Below are 26946 nucleotides of genomic sequence, written 5' to 3'. Positions count from 1 at the left end.
ACAACTAGGAAAGCACCTAAATCCAGATGTATATAAAGCAGCAGTTCCACCTGTTTTCCTATTTCCTGGAATCTGCATATAGACAGACTTCCTGACCCTGGGATCAGGGTAGGTTGAGTTTCCATGTTACTACCTAATAATATTGAATCTAACTTTGTGAATTTATTTTAAAAAATAGACTTTGAATTTAGCAGAAATCAAATTTATTGATCAAAGTTCTTCCATATTTTGTGAACGGAAGGTAACTTGGAAGACCAAATAGCTAGTCTTAGATTTATTACAGGAAATCAATGCACCAGGTAATATTTTATATTCCTCATACAGAGGGCGGCTTATTTCCTAGTTGTTTATTATGAAAATTCATGCTTGATCCTCTGAAATACTTACTGTCTCTCACTGTCATGGACAGGATATAGTACTGGATAGACCACATATTTCCTTCAGTATGATAATTCCTTAGTGAGATATATGGAAAAGAAATAAAAGCTATTGGGAATTTCTACAAGCTTTATTGTTATTATATATTTATTATTCTCCTTCAAGTTACTCAATTTAATATCTGATCAGTTCAACCAACACTACATCTCCTATTCCACACCAGAAAATAGTTTTGGGATGGACCAATCCATTGTAAAGTTGCTATTCCTTCAGTGTAGCAAATGCTGTAAGTAAAACTGCCTTCTTGGAGTTAAGACTTAGTAGCAACACCTTCAGTCTGTGATTTTTCTGTTGTTCTGTCATCATATTGTACAACACAGTTGCTTGTCTGGTGAAATATGACCAATATTTACTATTCCTTATATTTTTTTTCAAAATTGTACTTTGTAAAAATAGCACAAACAGTTTGAGGTGGACTAAATAACATGTTAAAAACTTAAATACATTCTGCTTTTAACAAAGAGTATCATAGACCAGGGTAGGACAGTACCGTGAAAAGTCATCTAGTCAGTGGTTTTGTGGGAAAAGCTTTATGCATCTAGATGAGATTATCTAGCATGTTGTCCAGTCACATCTTGAAAACCTCCAGCAATGCAGATTCTACCGTATCCCTGGGTAGGTTTTTCCATTGAATAATTCTTTCTACTGTAATTAAATTTTCTTGCATTCCGACCTATTTAAGAATGAGTTAAAATGTTCCAATTATCTCAGTCTCATTATTCTTCAGACACTGATAGAGAATTCACAAACACATGAGCATTTTTAATGCATTTTTAATTTATTTAGGACAGCTGAGTTTAGTTCCCAATAATAACTCAGTTTCCATATAATTTGTATCTCATCCTCCTTTAAGTAACTCTGCACATACAGCCAGGGATTGTTTTGGTGGTAGTTTTTATTCCAAAAAAAAATACCTGTTGTCTTTGAACTGATTTTGACATTATTTGGACTGAGGTCCCCACGACAAGACAGATGTGATACTCCTCTACACAACAGAATATGTAATACCTTTGGATTAGTTTCAGTCACTGCCTGAACCATGTTTGGGGTCTTGACACTAGATGTCACACTAAGCAAACTATTGAATCAATTTCGTCAATGAGGTGAAGATATTTCTTTTGTTTTCAAAAGGTGCAAGAAAGTTGGTTCCTCCTTGTGGAACCACAATGGAGCAGAACCACTGAAATAGTTGCTGGAATAATGAGATGGGAGAAGGCTCACTGTGATATGGAGGAACAACTTGTACTAATTATCACCATTTTAGTGTCTTTCAGTTGTGTTTTTTAGTACATCAGCCATTACACAATGCAGTCTTTTGACAATGTTGATAAAGCTGTCCTGCTCAAGAGGGTGACTATTGCAGCTAAATCAATTAATGGGTAGTAGCCACTGAAACGTGTAGTCCCAAACCTTGCATGTTTCTTCCTTCTCCCTGTACCAGCATTCATGTTCCTCTGAGTTCCCTCTAATCCAGTTTAGGAAGTGAAACTGACATGAGAATAACTTTAGAGGAAAGAAAAATCCGTTTTCTGCCTCTTCAGTTCCTTGAACTGACTCTTTGAGACCAGTTTCAGGGCAAGCAGAAGGGACAAGCATGGAACATGGGGAGGAGTAGAACCTCCCATAACTGCACCAAGAAGCCATTAGGTTAGCTTAGCTCTAACAGCAAACTCTTTATCTCCAGGGCTTATGTGAGGCAAAATATATTTTCAGTTTGTACTGGCAGCTTGTGACTTGCATTTTTAAAATATCTTCTATGCTTTAAAGCATGGGTCTTTGGTATTTCTTCAAACTAATCTAACTGCTAGCTTAATGAAAGTGACTACCTTCTGCAAGCCTTGCCTTTCATATGCTGTGGTGTTTTGAATGAGGTATGGCATTCATAAGGTGCTGAAGTTATGGTGCTCAATGAGCTGCAGTTACAAGAAAAGTCTATTCTCTATCATGCTGTATACAAATGCTTCACTCTGTGTAAGTTTAAGGTGTTTTACCTTTAGGGCCATTGCTAAGACTAGCGCCTGTCAATACATTCACACAGTAAAAGTAATAAAAAAATAACCCAGCTGTTTGATTCACATGATCCCTGAAATTCCTACTATAAGGCTGGGTAATGCATCTTTCTAATGTATTGTTTGTAATTAATGTTCTGCTATCTTGATTATTTTGTTCTTGTGTATATTCTCATCTAGTTCCTCAGCTATGAGAATGGCACATGAAAATATCAGATACCCATACTTCTCCCTAGTATGCTGAAAAGCACTTTTTGTCACTCAGTATATCAGAATGAAATGCCACTTAAGATATCACTGTGTTCATGAGCTTGCATATTATTACACATGGGTATGTGTAATAATCAGCATTACATAGCTTCAGTTGACTTCTTTGTGGAACAGAAATGCCAATGCTGCAGATAATGTGAAACTAAAGTATTCAAACATTGCAAATGTCTTTTCTATTCTCTATAGATACTATTGCCCTGTTGCAAAATAAAGTATAATATTAAAAAAAGAAGGCTGGGTGTTATGCTTGTACTTTAGTTATGCTTGTACTTTATGTGATCATAAAGAGGATAGTTAATCTCCTCAGACTTTTTAAATTTCATAAATTTGCTGATTAAGGGAAAACTACTTTGGGTTGGAATCACATGGTGGTCACAACTGTTTTGTAAATAACACTTTTCAGCTGCTGTAGCAGCAAAGCTCTTTACACTTATTCTTTTTTAAGAATGCTGAATGGAAGTAACAGACAGAAGGAAATGTGCATGCATTTTGGGTTGGCAGTCTCTTTTGCTTTCTTTATGTCTTTTAACATGGACTTATAGTCTAGAAGAAACTGAGAACCAATAAAATGGTGTAACACCCTTTGTGCTTATTACTATTATTGAAACCTTTCATGCTTGCAATAAGGGGATCTGAATCTAGTCTCATTTACTAGATTAATTGGTGTTATTCCTGATTTACAGACAGATAAAATAGGTATTACAAGAATCTAGCCTGGGTTTTTTGTTTTAACTGCAAGGAAGAGAAATTTTGTGAAGGCTTGAAGTGAACGGAGTGCCAATAGGATAGCTAAAAGGGAGCACAATGGGGTCTCACTTTTTAGTGTACAAAACAGGAGCATGGCTGGATTGTCCACATCTCTATACTTCATGTTATGGAGTGATTCTTTTCCAGCCAGTTTCAGGTTCCTCAGTTTCTCATCTAGTGAAAGATGCTCATTTAAGGCCTCAGTCTTTAGCTTGAGCTAGATGAGGCTTCGCTCGTGTTTCTAGACTAAATTTTGATCAGTTCTTCATTAGATATGCTCCCATGATAGGACACAGGTTACAAAGGTGGTGTGGTAACCAGGGACAAAATCTCAAACTCCACTCTTCCCCATGTGTACCACTGAATCAGAGAGTCCAATTGCCTGTGAGTACTAGATAGACAAGGGATCAGTGATTCCTATACAGAGTGGTTTAGGTTTCAGATATAGTGAACTGCCCTCCAGAAGTGTCTGTTTGCCTCTCTCAGCTCTGCAGGGAATCCAAAACTTCTAAGCTGGGAGGTGGAAGATAAGGCAGCTTGCAGCAAAGTTGGATGTATCTGACTAAAGCTGTGAGTGCTGTAATCTGGCCTTGGGCAGATAAGGCAAACCAAAAGGCAGGTCATGTTGTTAGGCAGTGTTAGCAAAACCTTCCTTTTCAAATGAAAGTTCCCAGCTAGGAACATGAACAATAATATTCTGTGGAAATTGCCAGCCAATAGAAAGGCAAGGAATCATGGAGGCTAGAGAAACAAAAGCAACAACACAGGGGGGAAAGAGTGCTTTCTTCCAAAAGCTCAGAGTTAACAATGCCCATTGCATAGCTCTTCTGTCTGCTGTTACAGAAGAGTAAATGGAGATGTCAGAGGTGTCAGCTCAGTTGCATTAGCACACCCAGTGTTACAAAATGAATGCATCTTTAAATAGTAGGCTTCTCTCCCATGACCTCTTTTATTTCTGTGCCTTTTGAAATTACAAATAATCGTTTTCATTTCCAAGGCAACAGGCATTTCTGCCCTGTTTGTACATGTATGTGGATCTAATGGTTGCTTCAGTTGTGCTCTTCTGATCTCATCTGGTTTTGCTGCTGCAGTCAAATGTACGTGCCATATAGCTTAGTTCAACAAAGCCACCCCTAGCTGACCTGGAGTATTTTCTTATTATTCTAGTGCATGTAACCACAGCCCTGAAAATGCTGCCTTTTGTAGGTCACTAAATATCAATACAGTATCTGTGTTCTTTTTCTTCTTAAATTTGTTAGCTTGTCTGCCATACTACAGGAACCAATTCAAGGCTATAAAAAAATAACGGGAAAAAAGTGGGAAATTGATCTGAAAATGTATAACTTTTGCAGACAATTCAAACTTTTGCTCAATATTTATAGGATTTTTAATATGACTACAGGACCATAGTATTTTGTTATCAAGTCAAATTGGTTAAGTCAAAAGAATAAAATTCTTGCTCATTTAAAAATTTGTGAGCAGAAGCAATGGAAAGGACATGCACTATCTATTATATTAGTGTAAAAGCACAATTAATAGTGATCTGAGTCTCAGGAACATGGGGATTAAATAAATGACTCCAGAATCTATCCACGCTAATATTTTCATTGAGCTCTTTAAAATATGAAGGAGATTGGGATTAGACCATGCAGTACACTGCTCTTCAGTATCTGCATTGGAACAGACCTTGCAAAAGTCAGGAAATTATCCAACCATGACTTAAACATTATGGTGCATAACTTGGTATGACCTGCACAGTTGGATGCACTACTGTTTTTTGTAAGACACAAGATAAAATAGATAAAGGTCATATTTTCTTTAAACAGGTAAAAGCATTTATCTGCCTAGGCTGTTCCAGTGTGAAACATTGGGACCTTGTGCAGCCTATGAAATTCCTTGTCTCTGCAGGTCTGTTCCATAGGGCATATCTGTTCTTTATGTTTACCTCCAGATACTGCAGTTTTCTTCTATGTGATCTCTCAGAGGTGCTGCTTCACATATGTTTTCTGGAGTATATTTATTCATAAATATATATATTCATAAATATTCATAAATTTAAGATTTCCTTTTTCCTACTCCAACTAGATTTGCTGCATCATTCTTGAATCAGATGTTCAAAAGCATATTTGTATGACTACACACACACACACACATAGATGTATATGTTTATTCAGAATCCTGCAGAGCACTGGCAAGTGATAGGCTATTTTGCTATAATGAATGTAATTCAGAAAAGGTGCTTTGAACTTCTCTAATAGAATGCACACAGTTGTAGGAAATTGTGGACAACACTTAATGAATCATTATGCATACCTTTGCACCTTAGATGTCTTGATATCTGCCTGACCATCTGTATTAATGCCTTTTCTGAAATAATTTATCTCTTTACACTTCAGTTTAACCAAAGAAGTATGAAATTGTCATTAACATTTCTCATAAGTTGTTAGGCAGATACTTGAAGCACTCTGGATTGTCCTACTGCTGGTTTCATGCAAGATGCACAAACAGTGTATTGTACAAGATAAAAATCAAATCCTGTCACTGAAGCTATTTAATTTAATTTCTTAATGGAAAGAAATATTGCTCACCTGGTTTGTTGTTCACCTCTTGCACCTCAGCTGATACACAGAAACTTCCAGCTAAGGAAGAGTAACAAGTGGATTGCTTGTAACGAGAGAAGTATATCATGGACATACTTGTGCACATATCCAGAAGCAAAATAGGCAGACAATTTTAGAGTAGTCTTTTTCAAGGGCAGCATTTTTCAACTACGGTTGATGCAGATTAGGAAGATATTGCCTCCCCTTGACTGACTACCAGCCAGTCTGCCCAATCCTATAGTGGGATATTACCAGTCCCTGGTAATATCTGCTAGTGTAAATAAACTCTGTGTGGAAAAGCAGCAAGGCAATCCTGTTCTGTCAAAAATATTCAGGTAGAAACGGTAGCAACATACATACTTTATTTTAAAGTAGACCATTTTAATAGAGGGCTAGGGAGTCACTGCATATGAATCATGTAAAGGTATAAAATCTCTGTAGGAGATCACCTGCCACTGGAGCAATAGTTCTGCCTGTGTCATTTGACATCAGCAGACTTTACAAAGTGTATTTAAATAGTAGCTTTGGGGAGAGACACTTCAGAATTTTACTTCAAATGAGAAACTTAAAGGAGCTTAAATCCTGAAATAACTTTGAGGACTGGAGTCAGTATTCCTAAAAACATAGCACCTATGCAGAGGACTGAAGAACAAATTCCTTGCCTCAGTCCTGCAGTCATACACAATAACTTTGGGTTAATTGTTCTAGAATACTGAAAACTATGTGAGGTCGTACCCTATGGCCTTAGGAGGACTGCCAGACTCCATTTAAACTGATTGCAATAGAATATTTAGCATTTTGAAAAGTAGGGAACTAAACTTACATGTGCCACTGAAATAACTTTTGCTTTACTGATCCAGCATAATTCTTGTTATATTTCAGCTTTATAATTTATATTCAGTTAATATGAATATAGTAGAAGAAGTGAATTATTAACCTAAAGAAAATTAAGCAATTGAGGTAAGTTTAATAGATATTTTGTCATAATTCATGAAGTATAAGAATACTATGCACTGTTAGTAATAAGTTTTCAAATGATATATTCTAAAATATGCCTCTGCTACAGGTCATGGGATAACAGCAGTAAAGGAAAAAGCAGGAACTACCCTAAGAATTCATAGTGGAAGTTCAGCATCTCTGGAAACAGGAGAGCCTCCTGCAGCTGAAACACCAGTTACTCGTAAGTTCAAGTCCACTGAAATTGGACAAAACTCTTTGATCCTGCCAAATGAGTTCCATTTGCAAAATTTTAAGATTTTGGTCACAGAAACCAGTGTACTGTAATTTTTGACGTGCAGGGTTGAAGTTATGCTGTAACCTGCTTGTTTTCTTTTGTTAGAAGCAGAAGATTCTCTGGCCCAAAGCTCTTCTGAGAATATTCCTTCTTCTCCTTCATCTGGATCTCGTGGCATGCTGTCAGCTATCACTAGTGCTGTACAAAACACAGTGAGTCATTTTAGCTGGTCTCTCTGCTCTAGTTCTTTTTCATTATTTTTAAGTTCAACTTCACTGTAGGTCACATTTTTTAAGTTACAGGTCTTTGTAAAAACAGTTCTTTTGTAAGTCTCTTTAGAGTCTTTTCTATGACAAAATAACTTTAAAATTAAACTGTTTGATTAAAAATAAAAAGTCAAACAGAACTAACTCAGTTACTATGTTTTCACCAGTTTCAGTGAAAAAATATGGTCTTTTCCAAAACTATGTAGAATTCTGCAAATTCTTGGAAAATATTTTTTATAATTGTACCATCATCTGATTTTTTTTTATTTTTACAGTTAAGTCCTTCCAGAGAAAGTGATAGGACTTGTTACCATTTTTGAAGGCAGATAACATAAGAAAATACTCCATTTGCTTATTTTAAGGCTTTTACTAAGCTCTCTATTTTTAGTTCCTGTCCTTTACCTTCACCTCTTTATCTAGTCTCTCATTTCATATTAGCCTTCCCAGAAGGGGGTCTGGTTGCAAACTTAGTGATGCAAAATCTTTTGTTCACAGTTCTTTCCTATTGTCCTTATATTTTGTGTGTTGAACTTCATAGTTTTCTCTTTTTTTGAGTTTCAGATTTTGCAAAATCCTGTACCATACCATTTCCATATCAATTTTTGCATCATCTTCTTCCCCAACTTTTTTTACACCTTTAAGTATGGTATTTCACTTGAAATTAAAGAAGACTTTAAACATTGGCTGTAAAAGCACAGAAGATTAATTCCCCACTGAGCAAGTTTTATGAAATGGCAATTCTTTTTTATTGTATATTCAGTTTTCTCTGACTGCCTCATCACTCTAATATCAAAGATTTTGGGAACAGAAGGAGATTCCTATAAATTATTCATAACGTAGTTTCTACATAACCCGGACCATCATATGGTTTGTGAGAGCTGGCCACCAGTAAGATTACTTGAGCATTATACAAGATTTGCAAATAAGAGAAATGTGCTTGTAGGCAGCCTGGAGAGGCTGCTATACCACAGTGCCAAATGTGGCACAAAAAGAATCACTTAAGGTCTCAATAAGTCACCTGTAATGCCACTTGAGACTTTGGAATATATCGGGTTACATCAGCATTTGAGTATCTGACACACACATTGTCCAGATTGAAATGGAAATCTTTAGCCAGTGAAATGTCTTCTTCAGGGTACATAAAAATATGAAGACACAGAAAAACACATGTATTTAAATAGACAGCTCCAGAGTCATCGTAAATGTTAAAATTTTAAAAATCCAGTAAGGCAGAGTCTTCTGTTCATTATGAACTTGGCTCCATATTATTCATCTCTAAAACAAGTTCCTACAAACCAGATGCCATTGGTTGAAATTAAAGTGGTATTCATAGAATGACAGAGACACAGAATAGTTAGGATTGGAAGGGAACTTAAAGATCATCTAGTTCCTATGCCCCTGCCTTGGGCATGGACACCTTCCACTAAACCAGGTTGCTCAAAGCCTGATCCAGCCTGGCCTTTAATACTTCCAGGGGTGGGGCATCCACCACCTCTTTGGGTGACATGTTCCAGTGCTTCACCATCCTCATAGTGAAGAATTTCTTCCTGATATCCAATTTAAATCTATCCTCTTTCAAAGTAAAGCCATTCCCTTTTGTCCAAACACTGCTTGCCCTTGCAAAGCGTCCCTCTCAAGCTTCCCATAGGCCCCATTTAGGTACTGGAAGGCTGCTGGAAGGTCTCCTCAGAGCATTCTCTTCTCCAGGCTCAACAGCCCCAGTTTTCTCAGACTGTTTTCACAGGAGATGTGCTCCAGCCTTTCTACGATATATTATTTTTTTTAATTATTTTTAATTTACAACAATTGTTACATTTCCTCTGGTGTAAGTAGTTCCATTAACTGGAAATATTTGTATAGGGTTTTTTTTTCTGTCAGAAAACACATTCAGAACAAAGTACATGCATCAATTCTCTTGTTAGTTAAAGTATAGGAAATTTAGGGACCTGAAGTCAAAGACGGTGTCTACAAAAGCACTCCTCTTTAAAGTTCATATTAGCCTAAACTGGGAAGAAAATAACCACATTGCATTATTTTATACAGGGGAAAAGTGTATTATCTGGAGGCTTAGATGCTTTGGAATTTATTGGGAAGACAACCATGAATGTCCTTGCAGAAAGCGATCCTGGATTTAAGAGAACCAAAACACTGATGGCAAGAACAGTCTCACTATCTCAGGTTGGATATATTTAAATACTACTCTGTCAGTGCAATTTCAGATTCTTTTTCCAGAATTTCACATGCCTCAGGGAGAGGCTTTATTTATTGCAGTAGATGCTGGCTGGGCTTATGGAAATAAATATTAAGTTTTACAGTTGCTCTACTTTATTTTTCTTCATAGAATCACAAAAGATAATGTTAAACCATCTTTTCTGCATAATCATATATGCAATTGCTGATTTACAATTAAGATAGTATATGTGGTGATAAATCATTACAGTCTGGAGGCAAAAGCAAATTGTTGGTATTTTGGTAACAGCTGTAGATAGATATCTTCCAGCATAAACATTGCTACACTGTTTTCCTTGGAAATCAGTAATACTGGAATATGACATATGTTTCATTAGGAATTAAACCTGTAAAAAGTTGTATCTCAGGGTCCATCTAACTTAATGGTATCCTTACACAGTTGTGACTCATATGTTTTAAAGCTCAGAGATGCACTAAAAACAGAAGTATAAATGCTGTCAGTACAAAATTATTTTAGTTTTCCAGACACTGAAAGGAGGGTAAACAATAGACATTGAAAAGAAACTGTGTTTACTGCATGTTTAGTTCCCTGTAGAGAAGAGTAAAGTATTTTTCTTTTAATGAGATGTTTCATCTTTAGTATTCGTCATTGGAAGAGTTAACAGACTTATAGCAGATCAAAAGCAGTTAACTCCTGTTAAGGCCCACAGGGTTAAAATGAGCTTTTGAGAATGTCTCCTTTAACAACATGCATAGATTTGCACATAGAATCTGAGGTAGAATGCAGCATAAATCAGTTCTCAGGGGTTGCACTATCACTTTTCAGTGATTTGTTCATAAAAGTTTGTGAGTTAAAATTTGAAGATGAAGATTTCAGAGAAGAAATGTACTGTAGTGTAACTTTTAAGTCTTTTGTATTAAATTAATTACTGAAGACAATATTGTAGGAATTTTGAACAGTGGAATAACATTAGTGGTGGGAGTTCACTTGTATTCAGAGACTTGTATGTGACCTAACATGTAGTTCAGATGTATTTACCACCTTTACTGTAGGAAATTCACAAGAGGCCACTTCATCCAGGAATAGAAGGAAGGAGGAGAAGATCCTATTGGATATCCTATGCTATCCTATTCTATCCTTCTTATACACTGGTAGAAGTGTATTAAAAGCCCACCAAAATATACCCAAGTATATAGAGGGTACTTCTGCCCCACCTTTGGTAGAAGTCATCAATCTCTTTTGCCAGTCCTGCTGTCACATGAAACTGACTTTGGTATTTGCTAAAAATATTTTATAGAAAATATTTATGTAGGTGCATTATTTATGCAAGTTGGTGGATAGGTCCTGAAAATAATACTCTTCCCATTTTGTGATCTGTAGAAAGAATTGCATGGCTCTTTAAGGCTGCACATGAAATAGTCCTTTCTCTTTCATTATAATGGGTGGGGAAATTTATTATATGGTATATGTAGCTGACATTGCTTTTGAAAATATAAGCAAGATTTTTTTTTTTTTTTCATTGTATTTTAAAGAGAGTTGGTTAGCAATTACCATTGGGAAAACCATGCTTAGAATATTATATAAATATTTTTAGCAGAGAAAATTATCAAAAAAGAAGTTAGCTATTTCATCTCTAAAATGTTAGCTCTGCAGATGTGATATAGTCCCAAATTTTATTACTACTTCTAGACACACAGAAGCAGATAGTAATAAAATCTGTCACACTTACGGTATTATCAATAAAACATGGAATCCTGTACATATTTACAGCTGTTGAGAGAAGCCAAAGAAAAAGAGAAACAGAGGCGGGCCCAGCAAGTTACAGTTGAAAGAACAGCACATTATGGACTACTTTTTGATGAATTCCAAGGTTTGTCTCATCTTGAAGCTCTGGAAATCCTGTCAAATGAAAGTGAAGCTCAGGTACAGTATGCAGACAGCATAAATCAATATGGTTGGTAAAAAAATTTATCTTTACATTAATTTTATTCTGCAGATGTGCATAGAATGAACAGTAAGTTTTCCATTAAGTTCAGAGAAAGCTGAATTGATCCTATGGGCTAGCCCTGGGTTTTAGGAACTCAATACATCTAAAATGTAACTACAAGATTAACTCAAACCTCATAACTGACAGGTATTTTTGTTAGGACCATATGTAGTGTGCTATACACAGCTTGTGACACTGCAGATGTCTTGAAATTCCTTGCAGAATTTGCAAGGAGGTTGAAATCTTTTGGTTGAAATCAGGTACACATACTTATATTGAGGAATTCCAGACCTACTGCACATGGAGGCTGGTGAATTGAAATTAGTTCCAGATTACTTATTCGGTTCTTATTGTGTTAGTTTTTAAAGTTATGTAGAACTACACCAAGATATTATTACTGGAAGCATACAAATGTCTCTCTGAAGATGGTAATGTTAGTAGGGCCTATCTGATAAATATGTATTTCAATTTCAACTCTCAATTTATTTGCTCTGCAGTAGATCTACATCAGTAGATCACTGACAGTGGACTAATAGAATTAGTCTAATTGAATTAGACTAATAGAATTTTGTAGATTCCTAGCAGTGGTATTTTTGTACTGAAACAGTTTTCTAAATAAATTTCTTAAAAACAAGTTTTCTTTTTGTTTGTTATTGTAATTAGCATTCTTTGCCCTATGGGGTACTTCTTAATAAAATATAACCAACTTATATTTTAAAATATTTTATTTGCTCTCACAAATAAAAGAAGCTTATATTAATAACAGTTAGGTGCATTCTGTCAATGTTGTTTTTATTTTCTGTTATCATCTAGATGAAAAACTATGTTCAAACCACACATGTAAGGTTCAAGGGTCTGCTTTTGGAGCAAAAAAACAAAACCAAAAATGTCCAAAACCCCCCCACACTAATAGGAAAGGGATAGATAGAAAACAATTCAGGTTAATTGCACGTGTCAACAATATTTTTATTTTACTGTGAAATACGACAGGGTAAGCCAGACACGTGCAGGTTGTTACCATGAGGTTTCTGATGCTCTTCATTTATGTCCTAGACACGTACATAGTCCTGCTCAGTCCAACAGGATTGATGGTGACTGTGTGGGTCAACAAGTCCAGTACTCAGATAAATGTTCCACTTACCATGCACAGATGCACACAGACACAGAATACAGAAAGAGTACTGTAGAGAAACTTGAGACCACTTCTAACAGCCCAAAAGCCACAGGAGGAGTTCAAGAGGTGCTGAAGACATGTATGTTTAGGCTTTTATTTTAAGTTTCCATTAAAAGAGGTTCCTTTGAAATGGATAGTGCTATAGAAAGGGAGGAAAAAAGCATTATGTAGTCCTTCACAACCTGACTCGAGTGCCACGGCTTTATCTTGGGTTTAACCCTGAGCACAGGAGCTGGACACAGGACACACCAGAAAGAAAGTAACAGCTGTGTCCAGTCTTGCACTGAGGTAGAGTGTACATCTGTCAAGCAAGCTTTAAAAAAGCCCCTTGAAACAAACATAAAGGTAAAACTTTGTATCAAGGGGAAGAAGGGCGTTTCTCTTGGCTTCCATGGGCAGAAGGAGCGCTCTGCTCACGGAATGACACCATATAACTGTACTACAAATAGTCATTCAAAGAATCTGTTTCCATCCCTCTTAGGTCTGCCATCCTATTAGATATGCAGGGACTTGCAGATAGCTGAGATATGCAAAGACCTGCCAATACATTCTTCAGAACAGGTACACTGTCAATAATTTTGGCTGCATTTTGAAGGCAACCTTTTCCAGCTCCTCCCATGAGTGCTCAGACTAGCCATTATGCCTGTGCTCTTTTTGCCTGCTGTCTTCATCCAGGCAATCCCAAAATGCCTATTACAGTTTGCAGTTAAACCACAGATTTATAGTTCAAAACTTATGTTCTGGAGGAAGGAAGGGACCTGATGATCTGGCAAGGCTAGTGTAATTTTTGTGATACTCAGCAAATTCTGTTGACAAGATCTAAAAATATGTCTAAGCTGGGGAGTTAGAGAAAAGATTTGAACATAATGGAAGTTTCCATTTCTTAGTCTATTTTGGATTCAGGCTCTAAATTAGCATTTAGTAATACTGTCCTTTCTTTTACAGATTCAGTCACATTTAGCAACACTTGATGGAGAACAATTGGAGACTGTGAAAAATGATTTAATTGCTATAAAAGAGATCTTTGTTCCAAAGGAATTAGATGATGAAGTGGTGCAGGTGCAAAAAGGTAATTACAAATACAGAGACTTAACCATATGAATAATTGCTACTTTTTTATCTAGTAATTAAAAAAAAAAAAATCCAGTCCAAACTGTAATTTCTGATATTCTAATAGTCTTCATAAGGTAGTTACTAAAATTAACTCTAAAAGTTCTGGAAGCTGATCAGTGCTTAATTTTTAATTTATACTGTAACTGAAGTGTGAGATATGGAAGATCAAACAAGAATAAATATTAAATTTTTTGCTATATTATCAGTGAAAACAAAAATGGAAAATAATAACTTTTTTAGTAACTCAGCTTTTCTTACAGACATTGTATAATCTGAAAGTTTTGAAGTATTTAGAAATTATTTTCTGTTCAGCAACTTCATTCTCACTCTGTACCCCCCTTGCTAGATGGGGGAAAAGATTTGAGAATTATAAAGAAATTTAAGAACACGGAATTTTTGAATGGAAGTGACTGTGAAACATAGTAGCAAAGCTGCTTTATAGGTTTTGCTTGGCAAGATGTGGCATGTGGAGTGTGAGAAGGAAGTTAGAGCAGCATAAGTGATTCCATAACTGTGACACGGCACAGCACTGGAGAGAATGGGCCAAGCTCACAAAAATTACAATAAAATGAGTGAGTGATTTGGTTAGGGGCAAAATAGGTGTCTTAAACAGGTCAGAAATGTTAGCAGTTCCCCAAACAGGTTAGAACAGAAGGATAAGAAGTCAGCTTAAAGGCAGCGTGATTCATGTCTCCAGGCCTGTGAGATCCATACCAAACCTCTCAGAGCTAACAGCAAAAATCCCCTTGACCTGACTGAAGACTGGCTTATGCCATTGAACGCCATATTGTTGTATTTTGGAAACAAAGAAACATAAAATGATATTTCTTCCACATCCTCTTGATCTTCTCAGGGGTACTTTGCCCATAAAACCTACATTTTGCAAGATGGTGAGATAAGATTTCTTTAGCCTTCAGAAAAGTTAGCAAAACTGTGTTAACATCCACGCGTTCTAACAGGAGAGTAATTTCTTCTCAGACTGCTCCTTCTGGCAGTGCTTACTCAGCTTGCTTGATCCCTCTCACAGAGAACTCATTGTTTATCATTGAGGGGAACAGCAAGTACTCAGCATAAAGTCTTAGTATGGTAAATTTTTTGTGCTTTACTTGCTCTTTAAACCCCATGCCTCTATGGAGTTGTGTGAAATAGAAGTCAAGAAAGTGTATTACCTGCTTAGGAGTGAGGATTCATGAGATGTCTGTTGTTCCATAATTTCTGTGGAAAGTAGTTCCTTGCTTTGAAACCGGCTCCCAGCAGAAGCTCTGCTTCTTGCACAAAGTGATGTTTTCTCTGAAGGTCAGATGTTCTGTTTTTTTCAGTAAATCACAACTGCTGATTGTGCTCCTTGAAACATTTGCAGGGGTTTTGAATGGGCTGCACCCAAGGCAGTGAGCACCTTAAAAAAAGGGACCAAACCAAAGTGTGCTGCAGATTTGCCTCTGCAAAAACAAACCACTTGTCAGTGAAACACATTCCTTCCTCCTATTACTGCGGAAACAACTATGACTGTTTTCTGGTACAAGTAGCAGAAGGCCACACATATACCCTTCTCTCTAATGTTTCCTCTCACTTTGATTATGCAGCCCTTTCATGTATTTTTTACTGCAGCTTCATTTCAGTTGTTTATGAAATAATGAGGAGAATATTTGAAAAAGTGGCTTTACCTACATTTTGAAAGCTATTATCACCAAAAATTTCATACGTGAGGTTAAATAAGACAGTAACCACAGTGAACATTCAATTGAATATCCCAGTTTTCTATAATTTCGGTGCATATACATGCACACCTCCACACATTCCTTTCTTGTGTCACTGTCAGTATTTTTCAAGTGCTGGAATACTTGGTGAAACTATTTCACTGGATGTACTTGATCATATAAAATACTATAGCAGTAACACGCTAACAAAAACTGTCTTGTTATTTCTTGCAGCAGATACAGGAGAAGAGTTTGTCAGCATGCTCACAGAACTGCTGTTTGAATTGCATGTTGCTGCTACTCCTGACAAGCTTAATAAGGTTAGCACCTGTTACTGAGCTGCCTTCAGTTTCTTGGGCAAAGAAGGAGGGCTTTGTTCTGAAGTCTGACACAGAGCAATACCCAGTTAACTTCAGACAGCTCAGAAAGTGAAGTACAGGAGACTGGGACTAAAATGCTGAATATAGAAAAGCTTTCACAGAAGTGAGATGAGTAAGGCAGTGCAGTTGAACAAGCCCTTTCCAGTGTTAGAAGTCTTGAACCAGGGGTGTCTCAGCAGAACAGGGCTCATGAGAACAGCAGATTTGATCTTACATACTGGGAACAAAAGTCAGGTAAAGAATAATTTTTCTTGCTCTAAAAGTGAGATCTCTAGGAGTTAGCCACATAACTAGTCACATTTGTACTATCAGGTCCCTTTTAAAGCTGGTTCATCTGCTGGTCTTAAGCTCAAATGAATGTTTATCTGTCTAGCTGCATAGATAGACTATAGATAACTAGCTTAGGCCTTAATGTGTTCTAATTTGATTTCATGTTAGAAAAGAGACATCATTAATATCCTACTAAACACAGCAGTTGTCTGAAGTTGTATAAAGCCTCAAGACTTTTCAGCTTTGATCTATTTGCATGTCAGGGAAAGCAGCTCAAGATACAGTGATTTTATATTTATTTTTCCTTTAAGAATTTAATACATCCCTCTTACCTCTCCTTTTTCTTTTTTGTACACACTTCTTATTTTCTTATTTGGGGAACTGTGTAATAAAAATTTCTGTGTAAATTCATTTGAATGATAAAGCTGAAATATTAACTTTAGAATTTACACCAGCCATATATGTTGGTTAAGAATATTATACCTTTAGAGGAATTATCCCTGGATGATCCATCTTTATGCAGTCCAAAATGCTTCTTCCTACAATTTCTTAAATGTACACCTAACTAAATGCCACTCAGAGGTTTGATACATTAAAACCTCTGAGTATAAAGAGGAAGTAATTAAATGTATTGTTAATTGATATTCAGGAATGTCATCTCATAGTCTGTTCTCAAACTGAACTTCGGGGTTGGATTCTTTGTTTGGCAGGCTAGGAAAAAAGCTCATGAATGGCTGGAAGAAGCCAGTTTGTCCATCCCAGTAGACATAGAAGAGGAGCTAAATGAAAAACCTGAAGAACCTGGTGAAGAAAAGACTCAAAAAGACAATAAAATTGAAAGTGATAAAACAGAAGTAGACAAAAGAAAAACTGTGGAGGTAAAATAACTTTTGGAGGATAGGTTTCATTAAATGATAAGATTCTCTCTTTGTGTTTTGGCTTTATATGTCATGATTATTTTTTAAATTCATGGAAGCAGTAAGAAATAATAATACACAACTATTCACTGTAGACCCAGTTGAAGACTAAATTACATAAATATTCTTACTGTTATTCTGTTTCCATAAGTAAATATCAAAGTAACATGTTCTCTATCACAATGTTTTTATTGTTTTATATCTGTGGTTTTGTGTGTATACTCAACATACAGTGAGCTGAGGGATTCTGAGGTGTAATGTCAAACATTACATGCACACTGAAAGTTGTATCTCAATTTTTCTTAGTATCTCCTTCTCTCAGTGACAATACATGGGAAAATGTTCGAACTATTTAAACAATTTAAATCATAAATAGACAAAACAGAAAGATTGTTTAGGCAACTAACAACTGTTCATTCTCTTTATGAAAGATAGCTCTCAAGGCTAAAAATGTTCATTTAGGCAGTTCTGATAAGGTTAATTGTGATTGATTATTTCCTGTCAAGTTAGTGGCAATATTAAATGTGGTTGCTATGTTTGTTGAGATTGTTATTTCTAATTAGAAATTATCTGTCATGTTTCCCTACAAAAAACTCTAAAGAAGCAGACAGAATGTATACACTGTATATATTACAGATTTTTATGTGATTGCAGATTACCAGCTGGCATCAGCTTGTGAAAGCTGTAACCCCACAGTGCTACATAAAGATTTCTATAATTGTTGATAAAATCCAATTTTTTATTTGGCACATTATCTATTTCTGCTCTAGAGATTCAGCTGTGGGATGACTCAGTACTTTTGGCTCCACATGAAAATAATTATGATTATGACTTATTCTAGAGTTTAGGTGTCTTTCTGATTGTTAGGAAGAGGTTTAAAAGTGGTATGTTAGAAAATCCAAGAGCCTGACCTAGTTCCCAGCCAAGTAAACGGTAGACTTGATCTTACTAATTTTTCAGAAGGAGTAGAATGTCTGTATTTTATAGTTTGTGGATATTTACTTTTCCAGTATTGTTTGTGAGGATGGCTGATTTTACTTCACCATGTATGTGTTGGTATTTCCAGTTGGGGTAGGAAGGGTTCCTATGTTTGAAATTCTTTTATATGTATTTATCTATAAATGTATTTATCAGTGTTGTTATTATTGATTATATATTATTCCCATTTTAAATTTAAGGAAATCTACATGCTGTCCATTGAAAGTCTGGCTGAGGTAACTGCTCGTTGTATTGAACAGCTTCATAAAATAGCAGAATTAATTCTACATGGGCAGGAAGTAGAAAAAACAGCTCAAGATCAAGCAAAAGTACTGACAAAGTGAGTATTATGTACTTCATATATGAACATTTGACATTTGCATAGAACTCATGAAGTTCCATTTAGCTTAAAGGCACAGTAAGTTAATGGATCAACAAACAGCATTGGCTTTAGGGGTCCTGGTGCTATATTTTCTCATGAAATCAGGTTCTATAGGCTGCTTGTCATTTTTTGACATGGTTGACATATGTATGTTTACAAAACCATGACCTATACACAGGCTAAAAGTTGTTTCTGCTCCAGCAAGCAAATATGCATGCCAACTTGGGTTGCATTTCTTCTTCCCTCTGCAGAAGATACTGTGCCTGCATATATGGAATTTGCTTTTAGAGTGTATAATGCAGTCCTATTATCTGCCAACAGAGCTTCATTATCTAGTGTTTATCTGCCAGAAATATACAAAAGTCAATCTGCAGTTCTAAACAATAGACATTTTTTTAGCAACTTTGTAGTTAACCATAGTGAAACACCCAGAATTTCAAGAAGCCAGTCTGTCTAGTGGGACTCTAAACTCAGATCTCAAGCTCTCAGTAGTTATTAAGTCTACTGATTTCAGTAAGTTTTCATGTTAAAATATTTCAAACAGTTGACTCCTGAGTAAGTAAAATATTTAACCAAGTGCTTATCCTTAAGAATGCTACTAAGAATAGCAAAGTCCAAAGGAACACTTCAGTCTGAAAAAGGACTTATTAAGTATTTTTCAGAATCAGAGCTAAGGTACAGTTCACCTTGCAGGATGAGGTCCTATGGGATACACTTGGGAATGTCTAGGAAAACAATGAAAGATCTCAGAACAGAATTGTTCTCTCATATTTTAACCACAAGTGGTCTTTTCCTTTTAGCAGAGAGTAGATGTTTCAGTGTTCACATAGAAGACTTCTCACTGTCAAAAAAGACTGGTGTGTACAACAACACATCATTTTGCTGCTGTAGTCAGCAGTGGATTTTTCAGTGAAGGAATATAAAAACTTTATAATGAACAGTTTCTTCCTAAATATTTTAAAAATATTTAGAAGCAGAATTTCTTTAAGAACATCTTTGCTTCCAAGATAAAGTTTGTCATGTGGTTTTAATCTATTAATAGGTCAAGGATGTATTTTTATATTTGTCTCTCTTGTTTTTTTAAACCAGTTTAACAAGTGCCATGTGCAATGAAGTTTCATCTTTATCAAAGAAGTTTTCTGATTCTGTAACAGCAGCTGGGGTAAGATGACAGCATTTTCTGTAGCATTTGGGATTTTTTTAACATAGTTCACCTCTTGAAACAGAAATTCTTACAGGGGTGCAGAGGCTTTATTCAGCAAAGAGGCTGCTTCTTTCCTCAGATCAAGAACACAGAGCATTTTTACAGCAGGGAAAGTTTATAAGCCTTGATAGACGACACTGTGTCCCCTGCCTTGTAAAATCTTTCTTTCTAGAAACCACTTCCTGTTTTTCCTGATCACCACTCAACACTTCTCACACTGAAAGGCCCCACATTTGAAGTTACACAGCTTGATGATAATTTCTTCTTCAACTCAGCCTATCCCTTTTGAACACATTTGTGTAAAAGTCATTAACAGATTGTATTTGCAGTACCTTAAGATGGTTTCACAAGTTGTCTTCTTAGCCTTTACTAGATCCCCTGGCTTAGCACTGCAGTGTTTTCAAAAGGTTTAAGAGATTAGAAAATCTGTTTGGTCCAGTTTAAAAAAAAATCACTCTGTCTTTTATCACAAGATACTCTGTTTAAGAACATCCATTTATCTATGAACATCTTTGCTAAAAATAGTATCCTGCCTTTCAAGAAGCTTCAAGGATGACTGACATCTCAGTATTATAGCAGGATTAAAAGGTAAAAATTGTGCTGTTGCTTAAATTGTTCTGTAAACATCAGAGAAGAGCAAATTCTGGTTCTCCTGATTGTTCCATGAAAACATGAATGTAATTCAAAGGAAATTTTTCCAGTTTTCCATTAGCTCTTCCAGCACATCTCTGAGCGTGTTTTTTCATAGTTCTTTGTAAAGGACATTATTTATTTCTTTGCTTTTATTATGAATAATTTGCATAACTTCCAATTACTGTAAGGAAAAAATGCTTATTTTGCATTTTGGGATTGTACCTTAGCATATATCTATGGGACACTTGAAATAAATGCATGCACAAAAATTCAAAAATAAATAGCACACAAAAGTTAAACTGGCCCACTAAACAGGGCATTTTGTAATGGATTTTCTATAACTGAGAGTAAAAATGTACTTCTTTTCTCTAACCATCTCTTCTTGATTCTGCCATCTTTCTCCAAACTAAAATTAAGTTTCATGTTTCTGTAAATCTGTAATATGAGAGCTACAAGGTTGTAAGTGGAAATCCTTCAGTTAAATTAATCAGTATTGTGTTCAGTGTTGAAAGAAAACAACTCTTGCTGGAGGTTACTGCTGTTCTAAAGAACCACAATGCGAAGAACAGTGAGAATAAAAAAGGGAAGGACTTTTGCCATTTTAAAAAGTAGAGGAGCTAATGAATCTTGATTTTCTAGCCTCTAGTATTGTCACTACTCATTGTATCCATTTTTCTTCCTATCTGATGGTTGAGAAGAATGTCATGCATGCAGAGCTGTTTCACTGGCCAGCCTGCACTGTCTAGCACATGTGCTGCCTCCAATTTGGGGATCTGAGTTTCACCTGGTTTTCCTTCTGTAGGGCAGCTACTCTGGACCTTTCATTTTGTCCTAACCACAGATATTTGTGTAACTTCTAAGAACTTCATTTTTCTTCTGACATGTCTTTTTCCTTTTTGTGTCCTTGAAAATGAGCAAGGGGTTAAAAATTTTGTGGGATGTGGAAAGGTCACTTATAGACAGATGGACAGTGTCATTACATGAACCTCACACCTGTAGGAAAGTAGGCAATTTGAAACTCTGTGGTACATGAATTAATGAAGAAGTAAAGCTATGGGCCTCTCTTAGTTCATTGTATTCTGTGATAGAAATGCATAGGGTGTACTGAGGTGTGTTTGAACTGCAGACACAATTACTAACAATACTGAGATAAACAGTCTTAAGTAAGAATCAAGGTGAAAGAAGACCTCTACAGAATTCATAAAACCACAGCTCAGGTATCAGTATATTGCTGTTAAGTGTATTTTTTGACCTGGCTTTTCATCCTGTTTTCTGGTTTACAGAGCAGTATGAAGGCAGAGGTTCTTAACCCCATCATCAACAGTGTGCTATTAGAGGTAAGCTCCACCTTGTTACATTAGAAATTGTTCTAATAAAATTGCTTTAAATGAGACAGGCACATTTCTTTCTAAAGGAAAAACTTTTTAAAAAGTAATGACAATATCATTCTGACTGTTCAGTGCCAGCACATAAATTTTATGTTCAGCCTCTCCCACAAACACTGTAGAAGTGAGGTTGCATTTACTGAGGATTCTTAAGAGCTGTATGACTGAAGTGAGGCTGGCCAGCTCTGAAACTCTGCTGCTGTATTGGTCAGAGCACAGCAACAAGTTGCAGTTTCAGACTATTCTTTCCTTTAAAATTTGGATTGTAGGTAGGCTATGGTGTTTCCCATCTGTAGGCATTTAGATTTCTACAAAGATTCGCAGTCTAGCAACAACCTTGGTCAGCACATGGATAACCATGTGTCAGACCACCAAAATGTTCATGAGTGATTTCTTTTATTTGACACTATCATCTATTTTTCTTCAGAAAGGCACAGTGAGTAAAACATACCTTAGTTTTTCCAAGAAGAGGTTGAGATGAAGTAATATCCTCATGAAGTCCTAAAACTCATAGGAACTGCAGCACAAGTTTTTAACTGTTAGATCACACTTCCCTTAAAACATAAATAAACATATAACAGTGACCACAAATTGTCATTCTGTATTTAATAGCTGCATTCCCTTAAAATAAGGAGAAGTTTGCTTTACAATAGGCAATTTTGCACTGAATTAACAATACCCTTAAGGAAAATTATGGAAAGTTGAATAGAGCTGTAGTGAAGTCTACCATGTAGTTCCTTTTGTTATAAGGGTATATTTGCTGTTGCTGCTGACTTACCTTCCTGCACTCCAGGAACTGCAAAATCTAGGAATATTTAGAATTGTGCAATACAATGTTTTGTACTTCACAAATCCCATAGTTGTATACAAATATGTATTAATACAGTCTAGGATCATGGAGAATTACAAGCCGCTATACTGTTCAGTATTAGAAATTCTAAAAATAGTACTACATGTTAAAACCATTATAATTTGAACTGTTAATTTCGGTGACACTTCTACCTACAGCAAATTCAAAATTAGTTCAGTTGATGAAAAGACTAGCTGGTTTATGTTTAAAAAGTCAAATCTGCTTCTGAACACTGTGGCATTTTATTCTACTCATATTACCAACAAAACTGTCGTAGAATTCAAACTTAGCGGCAGTCACATTTTTCTATATTTATTCAGACTATGCTATCTACAGATTCTAAAATCTTGTGTGAAGACATATGCTAATACAGCATGATGCAGATATTAAAAAAAAAAAAAAAAATAGTCCAGTGTCATTCCTAAAGTACATGGCAGCTGTACTGATGAACCATGTTTTCTCTCCCCATTAGGGCTGCAACAGTACTACTTATATTCATGATGCTTTCCAGTTACTGCTTCCAGTTCTTCAAATTTCCCATATCCAGACCAGTTGTTCAAAAGCCCAGGAGTTGTCAGCTTGACAGCAACCACAGACCCGAAGTCTTGAGCTGTGCCAAGAGAAGAGCTGGTACAAGAGATGTCTGGCCACTAGAGTTCTTTGAAGACACTAAATGCAGTTTTGCACACACAGTACTGAGCATTTTAAAACTCTTTCAGACTTTAAGACTTCAGAAGTAGTTAGTAAAATGAGTCATTTCTTTTCCAGTGCAGTTTATGCTTTGCATTGATTTAAACAGAAGTTTATTGATATTAGCACTGACTTAAATACAGATTCTAAATGTTGACCCTTTCAGTTGTAAACAATGTATGAAACAAATTGGAATGTAAAATTTCTTAAAACATTTAACTTCAAATTACCATCTATATTGTTTGTATTATAACTGCCGTTTAAAAAGTATATTTCAGAAGATGGTTTCAGTATTTAATTTTCGCCAACATGAACAAATTATCATAGTATTGAGCTTGTTAAGTATTATTTCCAGTAGCAAATAATAACATCATTTTAATATGTACCACTAACATAACACTTTGTATTGAAGGAGTTGCACAGCAATAGGTATTAACTTTACTAAGTGAAAGTTAGGGAGGTTATGCATAAAGAATTATACTGAAAAGAAATTTTCTGAGCCAGTTAAGATTATGGGTATAGCTCTGTATTTGCTGACCCATAAGTTTATATTAATTTAGGTCTATTTCATCATTTCGATTGTTGAACAACACAAGAAACAAAAGTAATCTTTTTAATATGCAAGGATAGAAAATTTCCCTTTTGTTTGGCAATTGAAACACCTGCTAAACAACTTTCTCTCAGATGTATTACCGAGTTAACACTTTGGGGTTTACTGATACCTACTGTTCAGAAATAGAAGTTGTAGCAAGAAATTATGAAAGAATTGCTTTGGGTGTGGAGGTCATCTGTCAGCGCAATCATCTTTTTTCTGAGGCAATAGTTAGGGCACAAGCAAGCAATAGGAATGATATTTCATAACAACACTAGCAACCATGCTAATTTGTCCATATCTTTAGATTAAAATACTGAGCTTTGGACCTAAGAATTTGTTTAGGCTAGTTTACCTCTTAGACAGGAAGAACCTTCCAATATATTACATAGCCTGTTCTTTGGAATTTTTGTCATTTATTATGTTTCTTTCCGTTATTTTGTATTTTTCTCTCTTGGTATACTCATTAATTGTATTTAAATGCTAATTTTTACAGTTAACATTTTAATACGTTTAAGCATAGTTCATACATCATAAAAACAATGAAATAGTGCATGAGGCGGTTTCTGTGTTTGATAGAAAAGAGAAACCATGTATATGCTTTGCACATGGTAATTTCTTTGAGTCCAAATAAGTGGACAGAAAGTTCTTTTTGTGTTTTACACTATTGTGGTCCCTGTTCTGCTGTCACACTCATGGTGACTTTTCCATTTTTTGTTATTTAGAGATGAAATTTTCCCTATCCCTGAAATAAGGTTTATTACACAAAATCTATTTTCTGTCACCCTGTAATTTAACAGACATAGAGATACTATTCTGGGTAAGTAGAAGATATACAGTCTTCAAATTCATTTGTACAGGCTGAATATAATATCAGAACTGTCAGGGGATAATTTTTGAAATCATTGAGGGGCATTCTTAAGACAAAGATTGCTTGTCTGAGATACTCCTTACTAGAGGTTTCATTGTCTTGCTTAAATTATGCATTTATGAATAAATTACCCTGAGGTATACCCTTACTTATATAAGACTACCTTACCCTGAAGTAAAAGAAGCAGTAAAAAGTAACATGGAGACTTAAAGTATTTACATCCATACAACGTAGGAAGGGGAATAGGGCAGTATGTAAGCATAGGGATACTTCCATCTGATCTTAGATTCAGTCATCTTGTCCTAGGAAAACTGAATGTTGTATCTTTAAATCAGTTTTAGGTAAATAATATTTCAGTAGAAAAGTACTGTATGGATGTAGCCAGAATATTTTGTTTACACTGATTTGTATTTTTCCACCAGTCAAATAAATAATTTGAGATACTGAACTGAGACAGTACACTAAAAGTGAGTGGTTTGAAGAATAATGTGATGGGAGTATATTCTCAGTGAAGTAATTTACTTTTCGATTTTTTTATTTACCTTTGGAATGATGAGTGGGATTTTACTGGGAGACTGACAAAAACAGATGTTGCCTTAAATTTTTAATGGAGAGTGTTCTTCCTTTCATTACACCCTTTTCCATGTTGGTACACTGAGCCTTGGCACTTGGCAAACTACAAGGTTTTAAGTACATGTGAAAATTACCTGTTTTCTTGAGCAAATGTGTTTTCCATGGCATTCCATTCACTTTGGAGCACACCCACCCTGTTATGCAGCGACAAAGGAGGCAGATTTGTGCACTGACTAAGTTCAAAATTTGTCAGGATGAAACTTAAAACAGTGGTAAAAATACCTACAGCCTTGCAGATGATCCACAGTTACAGGTCATCCCTAAAGTACAAGCTGGAATTAAACTGTTAAAGAAGTAATTTACTGTATATTAAGGATATTGACTTCTTTTTTTCTTGGGTTTGGGGTTTTTTTTGGGTAAACAAACTAAAGCAAGCTGTAAGTTGTTTACTACATTTTAGGGTATAGTCTATTTGTGTGTAAACATCTCTTCCCCATTAGTTCCTCCTACACTCCAGCTTCCATTGCTAGAGACAGCTGAACAAAAGAACTGTCTCTTCCACTGTTTATCATGCTGCTTAAATCACCCACTGAAGCCTTTAATATCTTCCTCCAAAATGTGTCTCAGTAATATCATACAAAATAACAGTCATTACCAGTTGGGATGGTTCTTAATGATGTGTGTCACCTGTAATGTCCAGTGTTACTCACCAGTCAGGATTCATAGCAATTTCAAGGAGCCTGAAACACCACAGTATTTTGAATGACAAATGCAGGTTTCCCCCTTTTTTTCTGATTCACAGAAGTGTTTTTATCATACAAGCATTCACCCAGCTCATAGGATTATCTTTGAGACATTCCAGTTCTATTTCAGATGACAGCCCCATCCTTTCTGCTATTCTCAGAAGAATGTAGAGTGTGGAAAAGGACTTTCCTGAGTTCTTTTGAAAACCATCTCAGAGTAAGGTCTGACATGATGATATCAGCCACTCTGACCTACTTTGAAGCTCTTACAGATGGACTGGAAAGCCCTCTGGACTTTAAACACTTTATTCTGTCTCAGGTCAACCTTTGTTGCAGTTACTGAAGATGCTTTTATTGTGCAACTTATACATTTTCCATGCTGTCTCCTACTTCAGCATTCATACTGATGACAATGTGCAGTTTTAGAATTAAAAATTGAAAATAAAATGTCAAAAATTCAGCTGTATTAAAAAGATGGGAGACGGAAATTATTTTCAAAAGAAAAATACAAAAGAATGTGCTCTCTGGAAATGAGAACAATTTTCGAGGTTTGATTAGAGAAAAGCCTCTGTAAAAATATTTTTTCAGCATTTTTCAGAATAAATAAGAGATGACATCTGATTAGCTCAGCAGAACAGAAATAATGCACTTCTGAAGTAAAATGAAAATCTGCATGAACTGAAAGGTAGTTAGAGGTGGAACATTAAAAGAGGAAGAGCTCAAAGGAAAGAATAGAAAGGAAATAGGAAAAA

The 26946-nt window shown here is 35.7% G+C and overlaps 1 protein-coding gene across 2 annotated transcripts in view; it reads left to right on the top strand.

Annotated features, from left to right (window-relative positions):
* FAM114A1 (family with sequence similarity 114 member A1) overlaps nt 1–25818 on the top strand; it is a 30952-nt gene extending 5134 nt beyond the window's left edge. For both annotated transcript variants that reach the window (XM_053976399.1, XM_053976400.1), the window contains 11 exons: nt 7131–7244; nt 7404–7510; nt 9608–9742; nt 11526–11678; nt 13862–13985; nt 15961–16046; nt 17087–17254; nt 18472–18611; nt 19743–19815; nt 21774–21827; nt 23198–25818. In XM_053976399.1, coding sequence (XP_053832374.1) covers nt 7131–7244; nt 7404–7510; nt 9608–9742; nt 11526–11678; nt 13862–13985; nt 15961–16046; nt 17087–17254; nt 18472–18611; nt 19743–19815; nt 21774–21827; nt 23198–23308 — 1265 coding nt within the window. In that variant the 3' untranslated portion in view covers nt 23309–25818. The remainder of the gene's footprint in view (nt 1–7130; nt 7245–7403; nt 7511–9607; nt 9743–11525; nt 11679–13861; nt 13986–15960; nt 16047–17086; nt 17255–18471; nt 18612–19742; nt 19816–21773; nt 21828–23197) is intronic.
* The last annotated feature ends 1128 nt before the right edge of the window (nt 25819–26946 follow it).

This window comes from Vidua macroura, chromosome 4, assembly GCF_024509145.1.
Source record: "Vidua macroura isolate BioBank_ID:100142 chromosome 4, ASM2450914v1, whole genome shotgun sequence".
Classification (NCBI taxonomy): Eukaryota; Metazoa; Chordata; class Aves; order Passeriformes; family Viduidae; genus Vidua; species Vidua macroura.
This window is presented reverse-complemented; position numbering and strand designations above follow the sequence as displayed.